Source organism: Leiobunum rupestre, chromosome 5 (assembly GCF_980474605.1).
Source record: "Leiobunum rupestre chromosome 5, qqLeiRupe1.1.hap1, whole genome shotgun sequence".
NCBI lineage: Eukaryota > Metazoa > Arthropoda > Arachnida > Opiliones > Sclerosomatidae > Leiobunum > Leiobunum rupestre.
The window spans coordinates 764,686-782,327 of record NC_143388.1 but is presented as its reverse complement, the minus strand read 5'-3'; the positions used below and the strand labels follow the sequence as shown (position 1 = coordinate 782,327).

At 38.9% G+C, this 17,642-nt stretch overlaps 1 protein-coding gene and 1 pseudogene across 1 annotated transcript; both read left to right on the top strand.

The window, feature by feature from the left end:
* Positions 1 to 8,082: 8,082 nt before the first annotated feature.
* Positions 8,083 to 9,081, top strand: LOC149943318 (uncharacterized). Its single transcript, XM_090175648.1, has 2 exons — positions 8,083 to 8,635; positions 8,777 to 9,081. The coding sequence occupies exons 1-2, from the start codon at positions 8,083 to 8,085 to the stop codon at positions 9,079 to 9,081; spliced, it is 858 nt and encodes a 285-aa protein (XP_090031774.1).
* Positions 9,082 to 11,392: 2,311 nt separating this feature from the next.
* On the top strand, positions 11,393 to 12,016 carry LOC149943317 (uncharacterized; annotated as a pseudogene).
* Positions 12,017 to 17,642: the final 5,626 nt, after the last annotated feature.

Below are 17,642 nucleotides of genomic sequence, written 5' to 3'. Positions count from 1 at the left end.
CTTTACAGCTATTTTAAATGTTGATGATCATATCAAAATTGTTGACGACATATCTCAGTACTATATAATTGGGAGAATGCACCAGTGTTTTAAGAGGCTCAAAAAGGACTCAAAACTTTGGGAGTACAAAAAGAAGTGAGAAAATATCCAGACCAATTCAAAACCATAATGATAGAATCATCAACAACTTTGACATGTGATGTAGTACTTGACGAGATATTTTCAGAAGTAATTTACACAGATAACAATGTCGATGGCACTTCTTGAGGAAACAGGCAATCCATTGAACGTAACGTCATAGCATTTTGGAGGGATTATGTGGAAGCGGTGGAAAATGGGTTATCATTTAATTGCAGTTACTCGAAGATCTACTCATTTTTGCGACAGGAGCGAATAAGTGTCCTCTGATTGGTTTTTCCCCGAATCCATCAATAAAATTTTTAGACCCAAATGAAAGTCGGTTCCCAAAAGCGAATACTTGCTGTCTCGAACTTCATTTACCAACATGTCACAAGACATATGAAGAGTTCAAGAAGAATATGGAATTTGGGTTGAAATGGTCAGTTGGGTTTGGGTTGCACTTAATATTTTTTCATGTAAATTTGGACTTGCAGAAAGTTTTCCAGTAGGATAGTTTTTGATAAATGTTGAGTAATATAAGAGTATTAGAATAAAACTTCAAGAAAGCTTCATGAAGTATTAATAGTACTGATTAATTTTAAATTATCAAACTATATCATTTTTGACCATATTAAGATATTTTTGGTTGTTGTAAAATTAAAATAAAACTTAAAGAAGCGTTTGCAGTATAGTATTAAAACTATAGTAAATTAATAGTACTGATTAATTTTAAATTATCAAACTATATTATCATTTTTGACCATATTAAGATATTTTTGGTTGTTGTAAAATTTAAATAAAACTTAAAGAAGCGTTTGCAGTATAGTATTAAGACTATAGTAAAATTTTAAAATATTTTAAAATTTTACTTTGTAAAAGTGGTCATTCTTATTTCTGCTACTTTGAGGTCTACGTTGCCGTTAGCCTATCTTTTACCCTATCAAGATTTCTTTACGGTGGATTTCAATTTTTAATATTAAAATAAAACTTCAAGAAAGCTTCATGAAGTTTTTATAGACTGGTTAATATTAACTTGTAGGACTATATTATCGTTCTTTATTTTGGACTGTATTAAGATTTCTTTGATTGTTTTAATTGTTAGATTAAAACTTCAAGACAGCTTTGTGAAATGTTTATAAATGCCAATTGTGGACTATATTTAAAAATCTATGAAAAGCAACTTTGTATTTTTATATTTTCTCATTGCGCTTCCTTGTGGAAAATCTCTATTTCCCAATATTTTGTTAAAGTTTTTTTAATAAAATGTTAAAAAAAAACCTGAAAACTCACTCTAGGATAAAAATAATAAAGATAACTATTGTTAACATAAGAATTGTAGTTATTTTATTTGAGAAACACTGAAAAAATATCGAAAGTTTTTCAAAGGTATTAAAATTATTTCTTTTTTTTGCAAAGATATTAGACACATTTTCACTTTGACATCCTGGTGCTAATGGATCTTAGAAAAATCAGGGGACCTTAAAATAAATCATTCGAATGGGGGTTGCGGGCCACGGGGGCCCTTAAATAAAGTTAAAAATTATTATTAAAGATTTTGCGGAAATTGCTGTAAAATACTTTATTGCGTTGTTTCACCAGGCGGATTTTGAGAAACCACGTTGCATATTTCATATATTATCGAAATCTGGACATTTGGTTTCAACGTGGAATATGTTAATCATTTTAAATTCAATCAACTAATTTTAGTAACTAATGGCTTTTAGTCTTAAGATATAATTTACTTGAGGTTTTCGTGTTTTTTTCGCTATCTAGAAGCGTTTTGATATTATTTAGTATAGTTTATAATTTAGGTCGTTCCGTCGCGAGTTCTCAGCCATCTCAAAAATAAAATGGTTTTTGAAAACAATTCCGCCGCTTGCGGTGGAATGACGTCGGTGAAAAGATTCCGATGCTTCAGACCTGTTGCAACAGTCTGCTTTGTTAGAATCGCATATGTTAAATTCTATGGGCTAGCAATTTCGCTAGGGCTTTAGCAACAGGCCCTTAGCTGTCTATTCAGTATGGCCGGAGTATAGCAATAGAATTAATCGTGAGTTAATCAGATTTATTGTGATTTAATCGGTTTAATCGAGATTTAATCGGTTTAATCGAGATATAATCAACTTCATCGAGATTTAAACAAACTAATAACTAACTTGATTTTATCACGATTGAGTTCATTTAATCATTTTAATCATGATTTAATCGTTTTTAACCGATCAAGAGTGCAAACTTTATCATCGAAGTTATCTTACCTTCGGTGTGGTCTTGTGTACTTTTTGTAATTATTTATTGAAACTGTTACAATTAATCGCGATTTGAACTATATTTAATCGTTTAAATTAATTCAATAATTAACCGGAACTTAGTAACTTAATTATTTTCCATGGATTTAAATAGTTTAATTACTAATAATATACATTGAATAATATTTAGTACGATACGAGAAATCCTAAAATTAAAATTTAACGCCTCATTTTCGAGAGAGGGGAGGGGAGAGGCTTAAAAAAGTTATACAAGAGGCGAAAAAGTTTCACAAGACGCGACGCCAAAAAGTTCTCCAAGAGGAGGGAAATGTTCTTACGCATGCGCTGCGCTTTCTCTCCCCGTGTGGCTACCAACTTTATGTCCACGCGGCTTCCCTCTCTTTCTCCGTGTGGCCCGAAATGATTTTATCCCAGCAAATTCAAGTTATTCTCCAAGACGAAAAAAAGTTTCTCCCAAAACGAAAAACGTTTCTCCCAAGACCAAAAAAAATTTCTTCCAAGACCAAAAAGTTTCTGCCAAGACGAAAAACGTTTCTAACAAGACCAAAAAAATTTCTTCCAAGACCAAAAATTTTCTCCCAAGACGAAAAACGTTTCTCACAAGACAAAAAAGTTTCTCACAAGACAAAAAATGTTTCTCCCAAGACAAAAAAAGTTTCTCACGAGACATGAACTTAATTTTGTCTTGTTTGGCGTGCCATAGTAAACATTTAGCCCTCACTTCTTTTGTCATTTAATTTAAACCTTTTATATTTATAATGTCAAATAATAATGGCCTAAAATATGAAACAAAAATCGATATTAGACTCTTAAACTGGAATGAGAAGATAAAATGAAATTTTCAATTATCTAAAAGCTCGAATCCCGTAACAGTTAATCACGCTATTGTATGTTTAGAAATGTGATTATATTTATTTTGGTTTTTACCCCTCCGAGGGGACTATGTCCTCTAGGAGTCGTTTTACAATCACCGTGTCTGTCTGTCTGTCTGTCTGTGTGTCTGTGTGCTGCGAACGCGTTACCGGGGCAAAGTCAAATACCGTGTTTAAAGTTTAAAGGGAGGCAAAACCACCCTGTGACGGTGAGCGTTAACGGATGATTTTGCGGTTGGGTTGGGTGCGGTTGTTTTTTTTTCGTTAACGCTCATCGTCGCAACGGTTTCAACTCAGTTTTATTACAAAGATTGCTTTTTGTAATTTTAACGTGTAGTGTAGGTTAGGTTAGGGCGGTTGTGGGTGATGAGTTTGTTATGTATGCGTTTAGTTTGTATGGGGGTTTTCTCTCCAACTTCTTCTTATTGACTTTTGGGACGGACCGAGTGCTGAGGGTTACGATAAACATCTCAACGTCCAAATGGCAGGGTTTCCATCAATTGTTCACGGTATTCGTCTTAGTACTAATTTGCGAACGCATCGGGTGGGATTCGAACCTGAGCCCTCCTGCATGACAGGCGAGTGTTCTACCACAGAACCACCGATACATGTTACGATTAGAAGAAAATTATAAGCTCAGCTTAAGCGGAAGAGTATATTAATAGTTTTTAAAGTCAAAATTTAAAGGTCAAATCTTGTTTTAGCGCAGTCAGCAGATAAGATGGTTAAAGGGTAGAACCCGTTAGTTTTTTGTAATTTACTTCGTTTTTACAGTCGTTTATTTTTATATATTGTGTGTTCAGCGTATTAGATTTTTTAAGCGTAATAGTTCATTTATGAAGAAAATATCGAGTTGTATACATCGTGGTCTTACACTTATGTTGGTCTAGTTTTTAACTGGGTCGTCATTACTTCGTTATTTATTTTAAACGTTTTCTCGACTGATTTAGATGTTTAATGCATCAATTGGGTTCGTTCGTTTTTATTTATAAAGAGCCGTAACTATTCCGTCTACGGTCATTTATTAATATACGAGCTGTCGTTTAGTCAAGTGGTTTTCTGTGCTTTGTGAATGGTAAGTTTTTCGCTTCTTTTTAATATATTTTTCATTGGTGTGGATATTTGGACATCTACGATTCCTAATGCAGTCATTGATTTCCTGCGTGTGCGAGTCATAATACGATATTGAAAATTGGACGGTATTGGTATTTTTCATGCGGTATGTGTCACAACGTCAACAGGAAGTCCACGAGTCGTCCACTACCAGATGTCGAATATAGCTATTCTACGGTATCTTCATCAAGGGCGAGTGTTGAAATAAAATGAGCGTTAAAGATGCAGGAAGTATTTCGTTAGCGAGAAAATACAAATACCCTCTGTAGATATTTATTTCATTAAAATTTGCTTTGTATTATATTTAACTGATAAACTTGTTCTGTAAATAGGGTTAATTTCAATTGTGCATTGTTTTAGAACGTCTAACTCACTATTGTAACTACTTAATTTATAATATTCTGAATAAAATAAACTCTGTTGTTTCGTCTTATTTATTTTAATAAAAATTAAAATTTTATACCGGGCGGGATGGCACCGGGATTACGTGTTTATTAAATTACTATGAATTGCGGAGATATCTTAAAGGGTCGTCTCGAGAAATTAATACTACTAGGGACAATTCTTCCGAGGAGAGGTATATATTGGCTGGCCAACTTGTTAAAATCTTAATAATCACCAGCGCAGTTGATATCAAAACCTTTTTTAACACCAATTTTTAATGGGTAAAGTTTATCTGCACGCTAGAAAAAAAGGGGTAAAAATATTACAGCAAAGTAGACGAAAGGACTAACGTATAGGTGCATTGGTCCTTGCAAATACCCAATGCATTCCGATTCAGTAGTCCACTTCCTCGAGCTTTTTGGATATCTCGACACAATAGAACAGATTAGGGCCTAATCTTCCACGTGCTACCTAAGGTACTTGCCACAATAGGGTAGAAATATTGAGAAAAATAAATTATTCCGAATAAGTTTTTCTGAAATGTGTTTTACAATTTTTTTCAAGACGAGTGAAACTACATTGTGAAGTTCTAAATGGAAATGAGAGTTAATCGGTTGGAAACTCCAAAATAAATTTAATAATGCGTCAAATATTAGCAAAGTATATACTAGGTTAGTATTGTTATTTAATAGTATTATTTATAGTGTTTACATTTTTTGTACATTTACATGTTTCACAATTCGTATATTAATATTCACATTTTTTTTACTTTACGTACTTATAAAACAACTAACCGAGAAGCCCGCCTTACAGGCGGACCCTCAGCTAGTTGTGTGTTTCGAGGCGCTCCACTACAGTACGCCCAACAACCCCTTTTTCCCATGGGATAATTTCCTTGGCACCCTTTTCCCCATAGTCGATCCACTGCAGTAAGGCACCCTTCCCCTTTTACCCATGCGATAGTTCCCGTGACACCCTTTACCCAATAGTCGAACCACCTCAGTAAGGCCCTTCCTCCCCCTTTTCCCATGTGATAATTACCGGGGTACCCCCTCCCCATTTTTTCATGTGATAATTACCGTTCCTCCCCTTTTTTCCCATGTTATAATTACCGTGGTACCCACCTCCCCCTTTTTCCCATGTGATAATTACAGTGGTGCTCTTTTACCCATAGTAAAACCACCGCAGTAAGGCCCTTCCTTCCTTTTTTTCCCATGTGAAAATTACCGGGGTACCCCATCGCCATTTTCCCCATGTGATAATTACCGTGGTACCCCCTCTCCGCTTTTCACATGTGATAATTTCCGTAGTATTCCCCTCCCCCTGTCCAACGCGAGAATTTCCGTAGTACCCTTTTTCCCGAAAAAATAACTCGAACTCGCAGTCGTTCCAAACCTCCCTGTACCCTTTTAAACCCCGTGTATCCAATGGCTGATGTATAAAGACCACGGGACTAACGTACGCTGAGAGACCACGGGACTTTCAAATCGGAATTAACCCGAATCCTCCCCCCCCCCCCGTTTCCGAGACACACAGGCCTTCTGATACTACCCCCGCACGATCCCCCCCTCCGAAATTCGCGGTTGCAGGAGAGAAAATTTTCGGGTGAATTGCGTGTTGGGACAAACACGGCCCAACTCTCAGGGGCGACAGATTTTGAGCATTTTTAGAAACTGACATTTGCGTCACTTTAAAAATTTGAAATAAAAAAACTAAAAACTAAATCGGAAATCGAAGCCGACTCGATGCGAAAACGCAAATCGTAGCGTACGTAAAAAAAGCCACGCGACGCTCGCGCCCGTAACGCGCGCGCGGAAAGCGTCAGAAAATCGAGAAATAAGTCGCCAAAATCGGTTTACGAACCTACCTACCTACAACCCAAAAAAACAGCTTTTTATTATATAGATATTATAGACTTATGCCGGGTCCCGCTACGCTCTCGCCGTCTGGATATTTTTGGGTCCGCCCCGCCGCCTCGCTGTTACGACGGTTCTCCGCTTCCCGGAGTTTTCTCTTTGAGACTGACACGAGTGAGAAGTGACGTAAGCAGTTGATTAAAAAAAGTAGGAGGAGCTTAGTAGTGCTGAGTGCCCTTAAATGTGAAATTTTCGGCGGCTTGTTTAAAAATGTATACCTAATAAATTATAGAAAAAAAAATGTTCTTGGAATCTGTAGAACCAGAACTATAAGAAAAGTAACACGATTTTACAATTTTCAACCGATGAAATATCGTGTCGGTAACGCTTTAAGTTTCATTGAAAATCAGTTACCCCCGCCAAATTAAATTTGGCATTTCTATAAGTTGATATCGTAATTGGAACGTATGGTTTGCAAGCCCGCGTATGAACTTAATTTGACACTGTCTACACGTCACTACGCATAGAGGTCAAAAAGTACCTTCGTATGGTTTTACATCCCCTTTTTTCCCAAGGAAAAAATAGGTTTTTGTACTCCGACGGTGACCGTTGACGCCATCTTCATTGTTGACTCTCTATATAGGTTAATTAGAAACGCTGAAACCAGAAATTTCAACTTTGTGGGCAACCTGCTAGACTTAACGTATTAGAATTGGGAAAACATATTGAAGGCTTTAAATAATTGTAAACGCCTTAAAATAAGTTATTATATTTGTGGTATTTGTGGGTACCGTGATTGGATTAACTAAACGAAATATCGTTAACTATTTTTAATAACCATAGTATTATTTTATACATAAAGTGGGCGCGACAATAAATCGTAATCACTTCGCTTGGTGATCCGCCGAGAACTGTCCCACGATTCTTCTCACGTCTCTCCCGCCACTTGTGGTCTGAAGTGGAAGCGTCTGCTAGTAAGAATGTCGCTCAAATATTCAAATTAATAAATGTTAATATATGTTGAAGTTTAATACGATGAGGACCCTTTACCCGTATTATATCAAGATTATCGGGAGCGTGTTTTTTTTTAACCCGATAATACGTTTTTTAACATTGTATATATAATCGCCTGTAACTGTTGAAAATTGGTTCAGTTTTCATTTTCTCGTTCTCATGTAGCCCTGTACATATGTAAATAAATTAGTTTCGTATTTTTAAATGCGTCGTCATCATTTGCAAACTTTGCTATCTCCGTTGAACAATTACTTCAACAGGTTATGGGCCCATCACGCTTCCACTGCGCCACGATGAAGACGAGGATACGATTCTGATGCTGTACTACGTGGTTCTGTCGCTAATAATTGTATTGCTTCAAGTACTCAGTTTCCTGACTGCAAGATGGATGGTCTTCTTCGTCACGAGGTCGTAAAGTTAACTGATCCTGAGAACTGGAGAAGCTAAAAGCGCCAGATGGTGGATGTTCTGACTATCCGTCCAGTCTACGGTGTCATTACTGGTCGAATTTTTGAGCCACAAGTACTTGGGTCAACAGCAACGTCCGTAGAGATGACCAGATATGACGAAGAATTAACAAAGTACGAGATCGCATCCAGTACAGTCCGCTCAGTAATCTGGTCGTCGCTGACAAGCAAGGTCCAGGATAAGATCATGGATTGCGATACGCCAAAAGATATGTGGGATAAGCTTTCGGGGATCTTTGAGCAAAAGTCGTCGAATCGCCTAAGAAGACTCCTAGCCACGCTTATACGAGCAACGAAGTCGCCGTATGTCGACATGACAACTCATCTTGCCCAGATGCGTTCCCTCTGGTCAGACATTCTTATGACAGCCCGCAAAGAAAGAGACGTATCATTCGACGAAAGTATTCTAAGCGCTTGCATATTCGAGTCACTTCCACAAGACGAGTACAAGGAGTTTGGCACGTTATGGGACATACTGCCCGACGAAAAACAGACCGTCGCTGAGCTCGAGCGTCTTCTGATTGGTCGAGTAACTAGGGATGGTAATGTTTTCGAAGAATCTTCTGGATTTGTGTCTCGTCGAAAGTTGAATACAGCTTCCGCCGATAACTCCAGGATTCGATAAAACAAGACAAAATATTACAACTGTTACAACGTTGACCACATCTATCGGAATTGTAAAGCTGCTAAGAAGAAATCAGCTACCGACAAAACTGGAGAGACATCGAAATCAGCCGGCAACGCTATAGGAGGAGGTCTCTTCGTATCCAGTGGTTTTCTTGCCAATACAGCACCAACGGCTGTGTGTTATTTTGATTCAGGAGCGACCCAGCACATAACAAATGATGCTACAAACTTTATCAATTACAAGAAGTTCGAGAATCCAGCTAGGCTCCAGGTTGGGAATAAGGCCGAAATGCTATCAGACAGTGAAGGGGATGTCCAGATCAGTTACAGAGTCGGAAAGCGAATTGTATGCCATACGTAATGTTTGGTACATATACGATTTTGCCTGCAACGTTTTCTCTCTAAAAGGCAGCGATGAGTCACAATCCGCACTTCGAGTTTAAAGCCACGTCGTCACCGCTTGTGGTATCTATGAACTCATGAAGAGAGGGCGAAGGATACTTCTAGTTCCTGGCAAAGTCGAAAGCCTTTATCGCTGGGACGTAGTGATTGAAAAGCCTGAAGATTCAGTACTTTTGGTCGCTGATCCTAAGAATGACAAGAAAGGAGGTCTGCAAATATGGCACGAACGCTTTGGCCATCAGAATCGTCGCCATGTCACATCTACCTTGAAGAAACTCGGCTACGAAGTCATTGAACATTCCGCAGGCAACCAATGCGAAGGATGCATATATGGAAAGATGTCTCGTCACAAATTTGGCACTCGATTAGACAAAGCAACGAAACCTGGCAAACGGATTCATTCGGATCTGTGGGGACCCGCTCCGACTCCTTCATTGAGTGGACAGGGATACTATCTTCTATTCAAGGACGAATACACTGGTATTCGAGTCACATACTTTCTGAAACAGAAGTAAGAAACCGTCGATCGACTGAAGGACTTTTTTGCGAAGTGCAAGAACTATGAGCATACAGTTAAAGAACTAGTCACTGACAATGGAATTGAGTATGTTAATCAAGAATTCCGTCAAGTGACACGAGAAGTTGATCTAAATCATCGGACGTCGATGCCTTATACGCCCAAGCAGAATCGAGTGGCAGAGCGAGAAAATCGGACGATAATGGAAGCCGTCAGAGCGATGCTGCTTTAGAAGCCGGATTGACTTCCAAAACTTTGGGTTGAAGCAGTCAACACTACGACCTACGTCTTGAATCGTACAGCACCTACTCGAATAAAAGGGAAATCGCCTATCGAACATTGGACTGGCAAGCCACAGCCATCGATAAAGCATCTTCGAGTCTTTGGTACCGAATGCTACTTATATATTCCAAAGGAGAAGAGGCGAAAGCTGTCAAGGAAAGCGTTCAAGGGACTTCTTGTTGGATATGAAGAAAATGGCGATGGTTATCGAGTATACGTACCTGAACTCGGCAACATTATTCGGTCTCGAGACTTGAAATTTAATCCCGAGAAATCTATCATGGAGACACTGCCTGTTGTTCTTGAAGATGTCGCTATTCAGGGAGAGCCTGATGTTGCTGAAGAAGACGCTGAGGAAATTGATGGAACTTCATCCTCATTATCAGATGACAGCTCAGATCAGAGATCAGACGACGAAGATACATCCAGAGCAAACGAGACTTCCAGGTCCATCCGATCACCAAAAGACGTGGCCTCCATACCCGTCTCCAAAGATGGTCAGTCTACTACTGCTAAGAAACAGAATTCAGTTCAGACGACAAGGACCGAGGGTCCTGTTCTCCAAGATAGAACGAAGTTAAAGCCGCTTTCTTGCACGGCATGTTCACCTTCAAAAGACAAGGCGTTCTTGGTTTGCGACTTGCTACCTACGAACATCGAGGAAGCTCGCTCATCCGTCGACCATGCGAAATGGGATAAGGCGATGGAAGAAGAACTCGCAGCCATGAAGAAACTTGGAGTTTACCAGTTGGTCGATCTTCCGAAGGGTCAGAAAGTCGTCGGAAACAAGTGGATTTTTCGAACGAAAATCGCAAAAGATGGAACAGTCGCCAAACACAAGGCACGACTCGTAGCAAAGGGGTTCACTCAACGAGAAGGGTTGGACTATCACGAGACATTTGCTCCAGTAACACGCTTCGACACCCTACGAATTTTTCTGAGCATCGTCGCCCAGAAGAAACTCAGCATGCGGCAATTTGACGTCAAGACGGCTTTTCTCCATGGTACTCTGGCGGAGAAGATTTACTTACGTCAACCTGAGGGTTTCGAAGATGGAAGTGGTAGAGTTTGGTTACTGAAGAAAACTCTTTACGGTCTAAAACAATCACCCAGATGTTGGAATGAGAAAATTGACAAGTCTCTTCAAGATTTTGGTTTCAGATTTTTTTTTAAATAGATCTTATACCCAAAGCACCACCTTCGACCACATAAGCTCGGACGAAGATCATTGCCTCTAGTTTATTCGACTGACGATACTTTCCTGATCCTGGTTTTGTATGTCGATGATGGGCTGGTTGCCGGAGATTCCGATAAAACAATTGATGAGTTCTTAAAGAAATTCAGCGAGGAATTCGAAATCGTCACTGGTCCGGCAGCAACGTACCTCGGTCTCCAAATCGATGTCACGAGGGATGGGTCAGTCTTTCTTCATCAGAGCGCTTACATTGAACGAGTCCTGGAACGTTTCAACATGGCTGAGTGTAAACCAGTAAAGACACCAGCTATGGTTCCTGGTTTGAGCGCTGAAGATCAGAAACCGTTCGAGTCGTCGACCTTTTACGCATCAGCAATGGGAAGCCTTCGATACGCCGCCATGGGCTCTAGACCAGGCATAAAGTTCGCAGTAAATCGTGCCTCTCAGGCGATGGCAAGCCCGACGATCGCAGACTGGAACGCCGTCAAAGGAATATGTCGCTATCTACGAGGAACGACGAATCTCGGGCTGCTATATCGATCAGACGATGTCCTTTCCTTAGGCCCTTATTCCGATGCTGACTATGGTGGCTGCGAGAAGACCAGACGTTCTACTACTGGTCTAGTTTGTCTCATGGGCTCCACTCCGGTCACTTGGGCTAGCAGGAGACAGCAGTCAGTCAGTCTTTCAACGACCGAGTCAGAACTGATGGCAGCTACCGAGGCAGCGAAAGACGTCGTATGGATAAAGTCAGTCATGGCAGTCATTGGAGTTTCGAATGACGAAGTCCCAGTACTAAGAGTCGACAACGCCGGTACGATCAAGCTGATCCGCAACCCTGAGTTTCATCGTCGGACGAAACATAAGTATTCGCCAATTCTACGTTCGAGAACTTGTTGACCGCGGGAAGCTGGACGTTGTCTATGTACCAAGCGAAGAGCAATTAGCCGACATCTTTACGAAGGGTCTTCCAACAGAAACTTTCATTTGTCTTCGTCAGAAAAGGAATCTGGTCGCACTATCAAAGTCTTCATCGAGGGAGAGTGTTGAAGTTTAATACGATGATGACTCTTTACCCGTTTTATATCTACCCTACAAGATTATCGGGAGCGTGTTTTTTTTACCCGAGAATACGTTTTTTAACATTGTAAATATAACTGTTGTAAATTGGTTCAGTTTTCATTTTCTCGTTCTCATGTAAACCTGTATACATATGTAAATAAATCAGTTTCGTATTTTTATATGCGTCTTCATCATTTGGAAGCTTTGCTATCTTCGTTGAACAATTACATCAACAATATATAACAATATTATAATCATTATTTTTAGAGGCGTCCCTTAGGGGACGTGGGAGGCTCCCCCTAAGTTTTGGATAGTCGGTAAACTCAGGTATAGTTTGTGACTTGGAAAATATCCGGGGAGACTTGGTAAAATCGATACTCTCCTTCCAATCCGACCAGTGATGACATTAGTAGACAATAAAACACTAGCATTTATTAATAGCGATAGAAAAATGTTTGCAGCAATCGAGTCCCCGAGATTTCGATGAGCCTGTTACCAACAGTGGTAACATGCAATCTGGAAGGGGTTCCGTCGTTCAATATCTTGACTAGAGATGAGCGGGCCACCCGAAATTCGTCAAAGCCCGCGGGCCGAATAAGGTCAACCAGTTGCTTATGCCGGCGGACTTTTCAAAAGCCTTGCGTTTTGAAAAAACGGGCGGACGGACTCCCTATCAGAAAAAATAAAAGCGGCACGGGCAGGTTCACTGATTCATTGAAAGAAGCGTATGTTGGCATAAGGTGCTACGCTCGCGGGATATTTCAGGCGCGGGATAGAACCCTACAAACCTCCGTGGGCCGCTAATTGGGTACGGTGCGCTCACATATTTCGGGTAGGATTATGAAATAGCAACATATATTGGGCGCACGCTTGTAACGTACAAATTTAACAGTCACAAGACGGTGCTACTACAACAATGCAAAAACCGTCATTGCTATAGCGATTACATATTAATTCGTAATATTAATAAATAAATGATGTAAATCGAAACTTGCCTGTACTACACTACTAGAAACAAGACGATATTTAAAGTTTATTTTATGAGACGGAATACTTAGACGTTCCGTTCAGGGACATCATTTGGATATGGAAAGGGGCATTGCCCCCCCCCTTGAAACTAAAATATGAGTCTCAGTTTCCAGATTAAATCGACTTTTAATTAGCCGTTATTTTTTAAAGCAATTTGAAACATGGGCGCACAGGCCCGTAACCAGAAAATCTTCAATGAGGGGGCAGTATTTTCCTCTAAGGGGGAAAATATTTTCATTTGTCAAAATATACAATTTCTTAAAAGGTAGCGATGTGTAAATTGAAAGTCATATTTATCCCCCCCCCCCGCCATAAGAGTAAATGTCGCCCAAAATTCGGGGTTAGTAAAATTAGTTCGTGCGTTTCGAGAATTTTATGAAGCAGACAACTCTTATAAAAGTGGGCGAGATATAAGCAAACGAAAAAGGTCTAAACCCGCTACAAAACATTGTACATGGAAAATCGTCGTTATTTATTAAAATATTAATTAATATTTCGACGTGTTAATGAGAACTAAAATAGAAGGGACAAGTAAAGGTTTGAGGGGGCGAAGGATACTTTTTAGGGGCAGGTCGGGGCAAATAAAAATTTCATTTGAGGGGGCAAGATTTATTTTAGAGGGGGCAATCCCCATGGTGTCCCCCCGTGGCTACAGCGCTCAAAAATGAAATTTTTTGCCAATTAATATATAAATCAAATGATATAAGACCAGGTTTCAGAGAAGGTTTAGTTTTAATTTATATCTTTAATCTTTTTAAAATTATTTAAAATTATAAGTGATGAATTTGATTACACTTTTGTACACTAGAATGGCTCTATATTTCCCTTCTAATGGCAATAGTAAAAATATTTTTTTAATTATTCAATTTACGGTCGAGATGTGATTAGTTAAAAAACTATCATTTGGAGGTAAAAACTTATAATTCACTTCTGGTAACAAAACATTTCGTCAGTAAAGTATTATTCAAAACAGCGCGAAGCGTGTTAAAATAAATTTCTAAATTGTAAAGCTCCTGCCATCTAGTGCTTTTATTTGGTATTTGACCGATCGTAAAATTACGTTTTTGCGCGTGACACCACATCTACATTTCGAGGTATATTAAGCTTATTAAGAAAGCTTTAGACCCTAAGATGGCGACGTATTTTCACGCGCAATATTATTTTTGAGATCGACGAATAAACAATCAAAGGTTTCCCCCGAAGGCTAGTTTTCACTACCAAGGGCAAAACGCCACGACGTTGCCATACACTTTTGAAATCCTCGCGCTAGTGAAAACCAACCTTTAACACCTTTGAACCATTTCACGAGCACGAACCATGAAATGTTTGTTTGTCTGAGGCACAAGCTCAGCAGTTGCGTATCCAAGGTTCGCGGGGAACATCGGTGAAACATTATATCGTAGGAACAAGGTTTTTTTCAATCTTTTGGGGCACCTAATTCTCCAGGGGCCCACCCACGCCACCTTGTCTGCGGGCCCTTTATTTACGCCACTGATGCTCAGCGTCCCCAAATTAATACTTGGGCATCCCCAACTCGACCGACCAAAAGCCACAACGAAAGGGGATAAAATTGACTCTCCCAGATATAATTAGAGGATCCGCGAATGCAGGATATTGGCTACGGGTCTTATATATTTATAATCTCTAAACGTTTTTGACGATTCAAACTTTAAATGGTTCGTAGTCTCACCTCCTCTGAACTGGGCCCCCTAATGATTCTGATAATTTGGTCCATGTGATCAGAAAGCTTTAAAGAATAATAGTATTTAATTATCGAGGTATTTGGTCATTAATATTTATTTTATAATCGCGGGCTTCAGTAATATAATTTTATTATCGCGGTTGAAAACCACGTTGCATTCCAAAGCACAGGCGTCTGCCCTCGTTTTTTAAATATTATTTGATATACAAGTTTATACATGTATGACTGTACATGTACAACCGCCCGCACTTATTAGAACTCCCCATAATAGACCCGTAGTTTCACTTAAAAAACATATTATACACAATAACGCTTATCTGCCTGCAAAATGTATTCTTACAGGCGCCATTGGGGCCTGCATTTGACAAAAAACAATACTTTCGGGAAAAAGCCCGATATCGCAAGAGCCCGTAGCCAAATAAGACCCGTTTTACGTTTTTTAAACAGCATTAAAGGGAATATAACCTGCAAAGCAATCTTTACGGAAGACCCCTTAAATTTTTCAAATGTCCCTGTACAGTGGCGCCAAACATTTTTAAAGTCAAAGGCAAGAGCGGCCAGAGCTGCAAGCGTTGTTGTTCCACACCAAATACCTGAGGTTATATTCCCTTTAACAGGGATTGTGCCCATAGGGACTCTGCCCGCGGGCGTTTCAGCCCCCTAAAAGTGGCGCGCCCGCTCATCTCTAATCTTGACGGATGATATATTTTCATAATAAAATAGTGCAAATAAAATAGTGCAATATAATTTTACAGATCTTATCCCTGGTTTGCGGTCTATCTTATCCAATTGTTTTTCGTATTCCTTAATATTACTTTTAATATTTTTTTAATTTTTCAAGTTAATATTTCGCACCCTCTGTTCCGCTTTTTATTTAATTTTAGAACACTTAAATCGATGAGAAATTAAAGAAAAATATTCATCCCGTCACTGATTATAACAATTAAAAAATATGTTATGATGATAAAAAATTAAGAATATTGAAACGTAGGCCTCCCGCCAAGTGAACGGTTGTGGTTGAACCAATCATCCGGTCGCTCACCGTGAATGAGATCCGTCAGCCATAAAAAAAAGCATTCCCTCGCTCGGGTAGATCTCTCTCGACTTAGCGCCAGCGCTTTCTATTGAACGAACTATTTGGCCGCTAGACGACGCGGCGCTCAAAAGTGAGCAGGCTAGCACGTCGATCGGCCGATCTCGCTCAACGCGCCTTGCACGATCAGTGACTGAGATAACTTTTTGGCGCTCGGCCTGAGCTGGCTTAGTTGAAGAAAGAGCGTCACCTGCATTGAGCTCACTTGATCACTCAAATAAAAAACATCAGAGCGTTCATTTCGGAATTCGCTCACAAATTTTGCCCACCTCTGCATTATTACAGGCATGTGCACTAATATACTTGTTTTATATATTCAATTTAAAACTCCAAAATTTAATTTAAATTTATAGTAAAAATTACAAATTTTAACGAGTTTACTATTTATATACATGGTGGAATTAAGGGAATATATAATTATTTAGAGCCAAGGCGCAAAATCAGATACAAAATCTTTAATTTTTTTAAACTTATTTTTAATACTTATGAGAAGCTTGATTCAAATTAATCTTTTTTAATATTAACTCCAGGTTAAATCAATTTCACTGTTAAAGTTTACACATTAAGTACATACCAGACTTCATAAAATAGTTTTTGTTTCATAATTATTGATAGTCCTAACGTTGAAATAGGTTTAAACGAATACTTTTGGCTCGCCTCTGAAAAATTTACACCCAATTTCGCGTTACACTATTGTTGTTACTGAATATAAAGCCTTGGTTATAGTGTAGTTCCAACAGGTTGGGGAGGGCGTATCGTTTTTACCTTTTTTGAGACTACGCCACCCCTCGTTGTGTAAACCATTTTATGTCACATTTTCACAACAAGGAGGCATTTCTATCAACTTTTTATATGAGTTTCATCCAACAAACTGCTGAGGACATGAAGTTAAACCAATCAAATTATAGTGTAACAGGAAGTTGAATGAAGATGGACGGGAACTTGACAGAGCGCCATTGAAACAGTCAGAATAAATACTTTTTGTTCTAATCAGTCTACGTCTAGTCTTTGTTTAATATATAGCTAATTTGTTTTAGGCCTAGTTACTGTGTATCGCAATATGAAAAACAACCAAGTTAATCATTCTTACAACATAAAAGTGAACAGAATGACCTTGGGGGTCACCAACGGATATGATCTTTGAATCGGTCATAAAGATTCCATCTCTTTAAAGCTTCATATCATAAAACTACAGAGAAGGAAGATATACAACTCTGCGTCATTCTAGCCGACAACCCTTTTGTGAATAATCACAATTTTCTTTACTCCATTAGGCTGACACTGTTTCTTTTATTGAATTGAGCCTATACACCTTTTAATGAAACACAATTTGTTAGATATAATGGCAATGATGCATTTTGTACTTGTATTTGGTCCCTAACCAGGTCTATTGGATTAGTTTTGACTCTTACAATAATGCCACTCATTGGATCTACCATACTGAATATCGATAGCACAAAAACGAAAAATATTAGAATAAAGTACAATAATTGATCTTAAAACCGATAATTACTAGAATAAACAAGGTAGAATCGCCTCCATAATGCACTGCTTGGAACAGAGATATTGAGAGATGCAAAAATAATACGCAGTATCTATTTACCCCCGAAGTTGCGGGTTAATAGTGGAGGCTCGGATTT

Bases quoted from the DNA above. Each gene is read 5' to 3' on its own strand.
- LOC149943318 (XM_090175648.1), top strand. From the start codon at position 8,083: ATGGTGGATGTTCTGACTATCCGTCCAGTCTACGGTGTCATTACTGGT. The intron at 8,636-8,776 runs GTAATGTTTTCG...GGAATTGTAAAG, and splicing joins TGGTCGAGTAACTAGGGATG to CTGCTAAGAAGAAATCAGCT.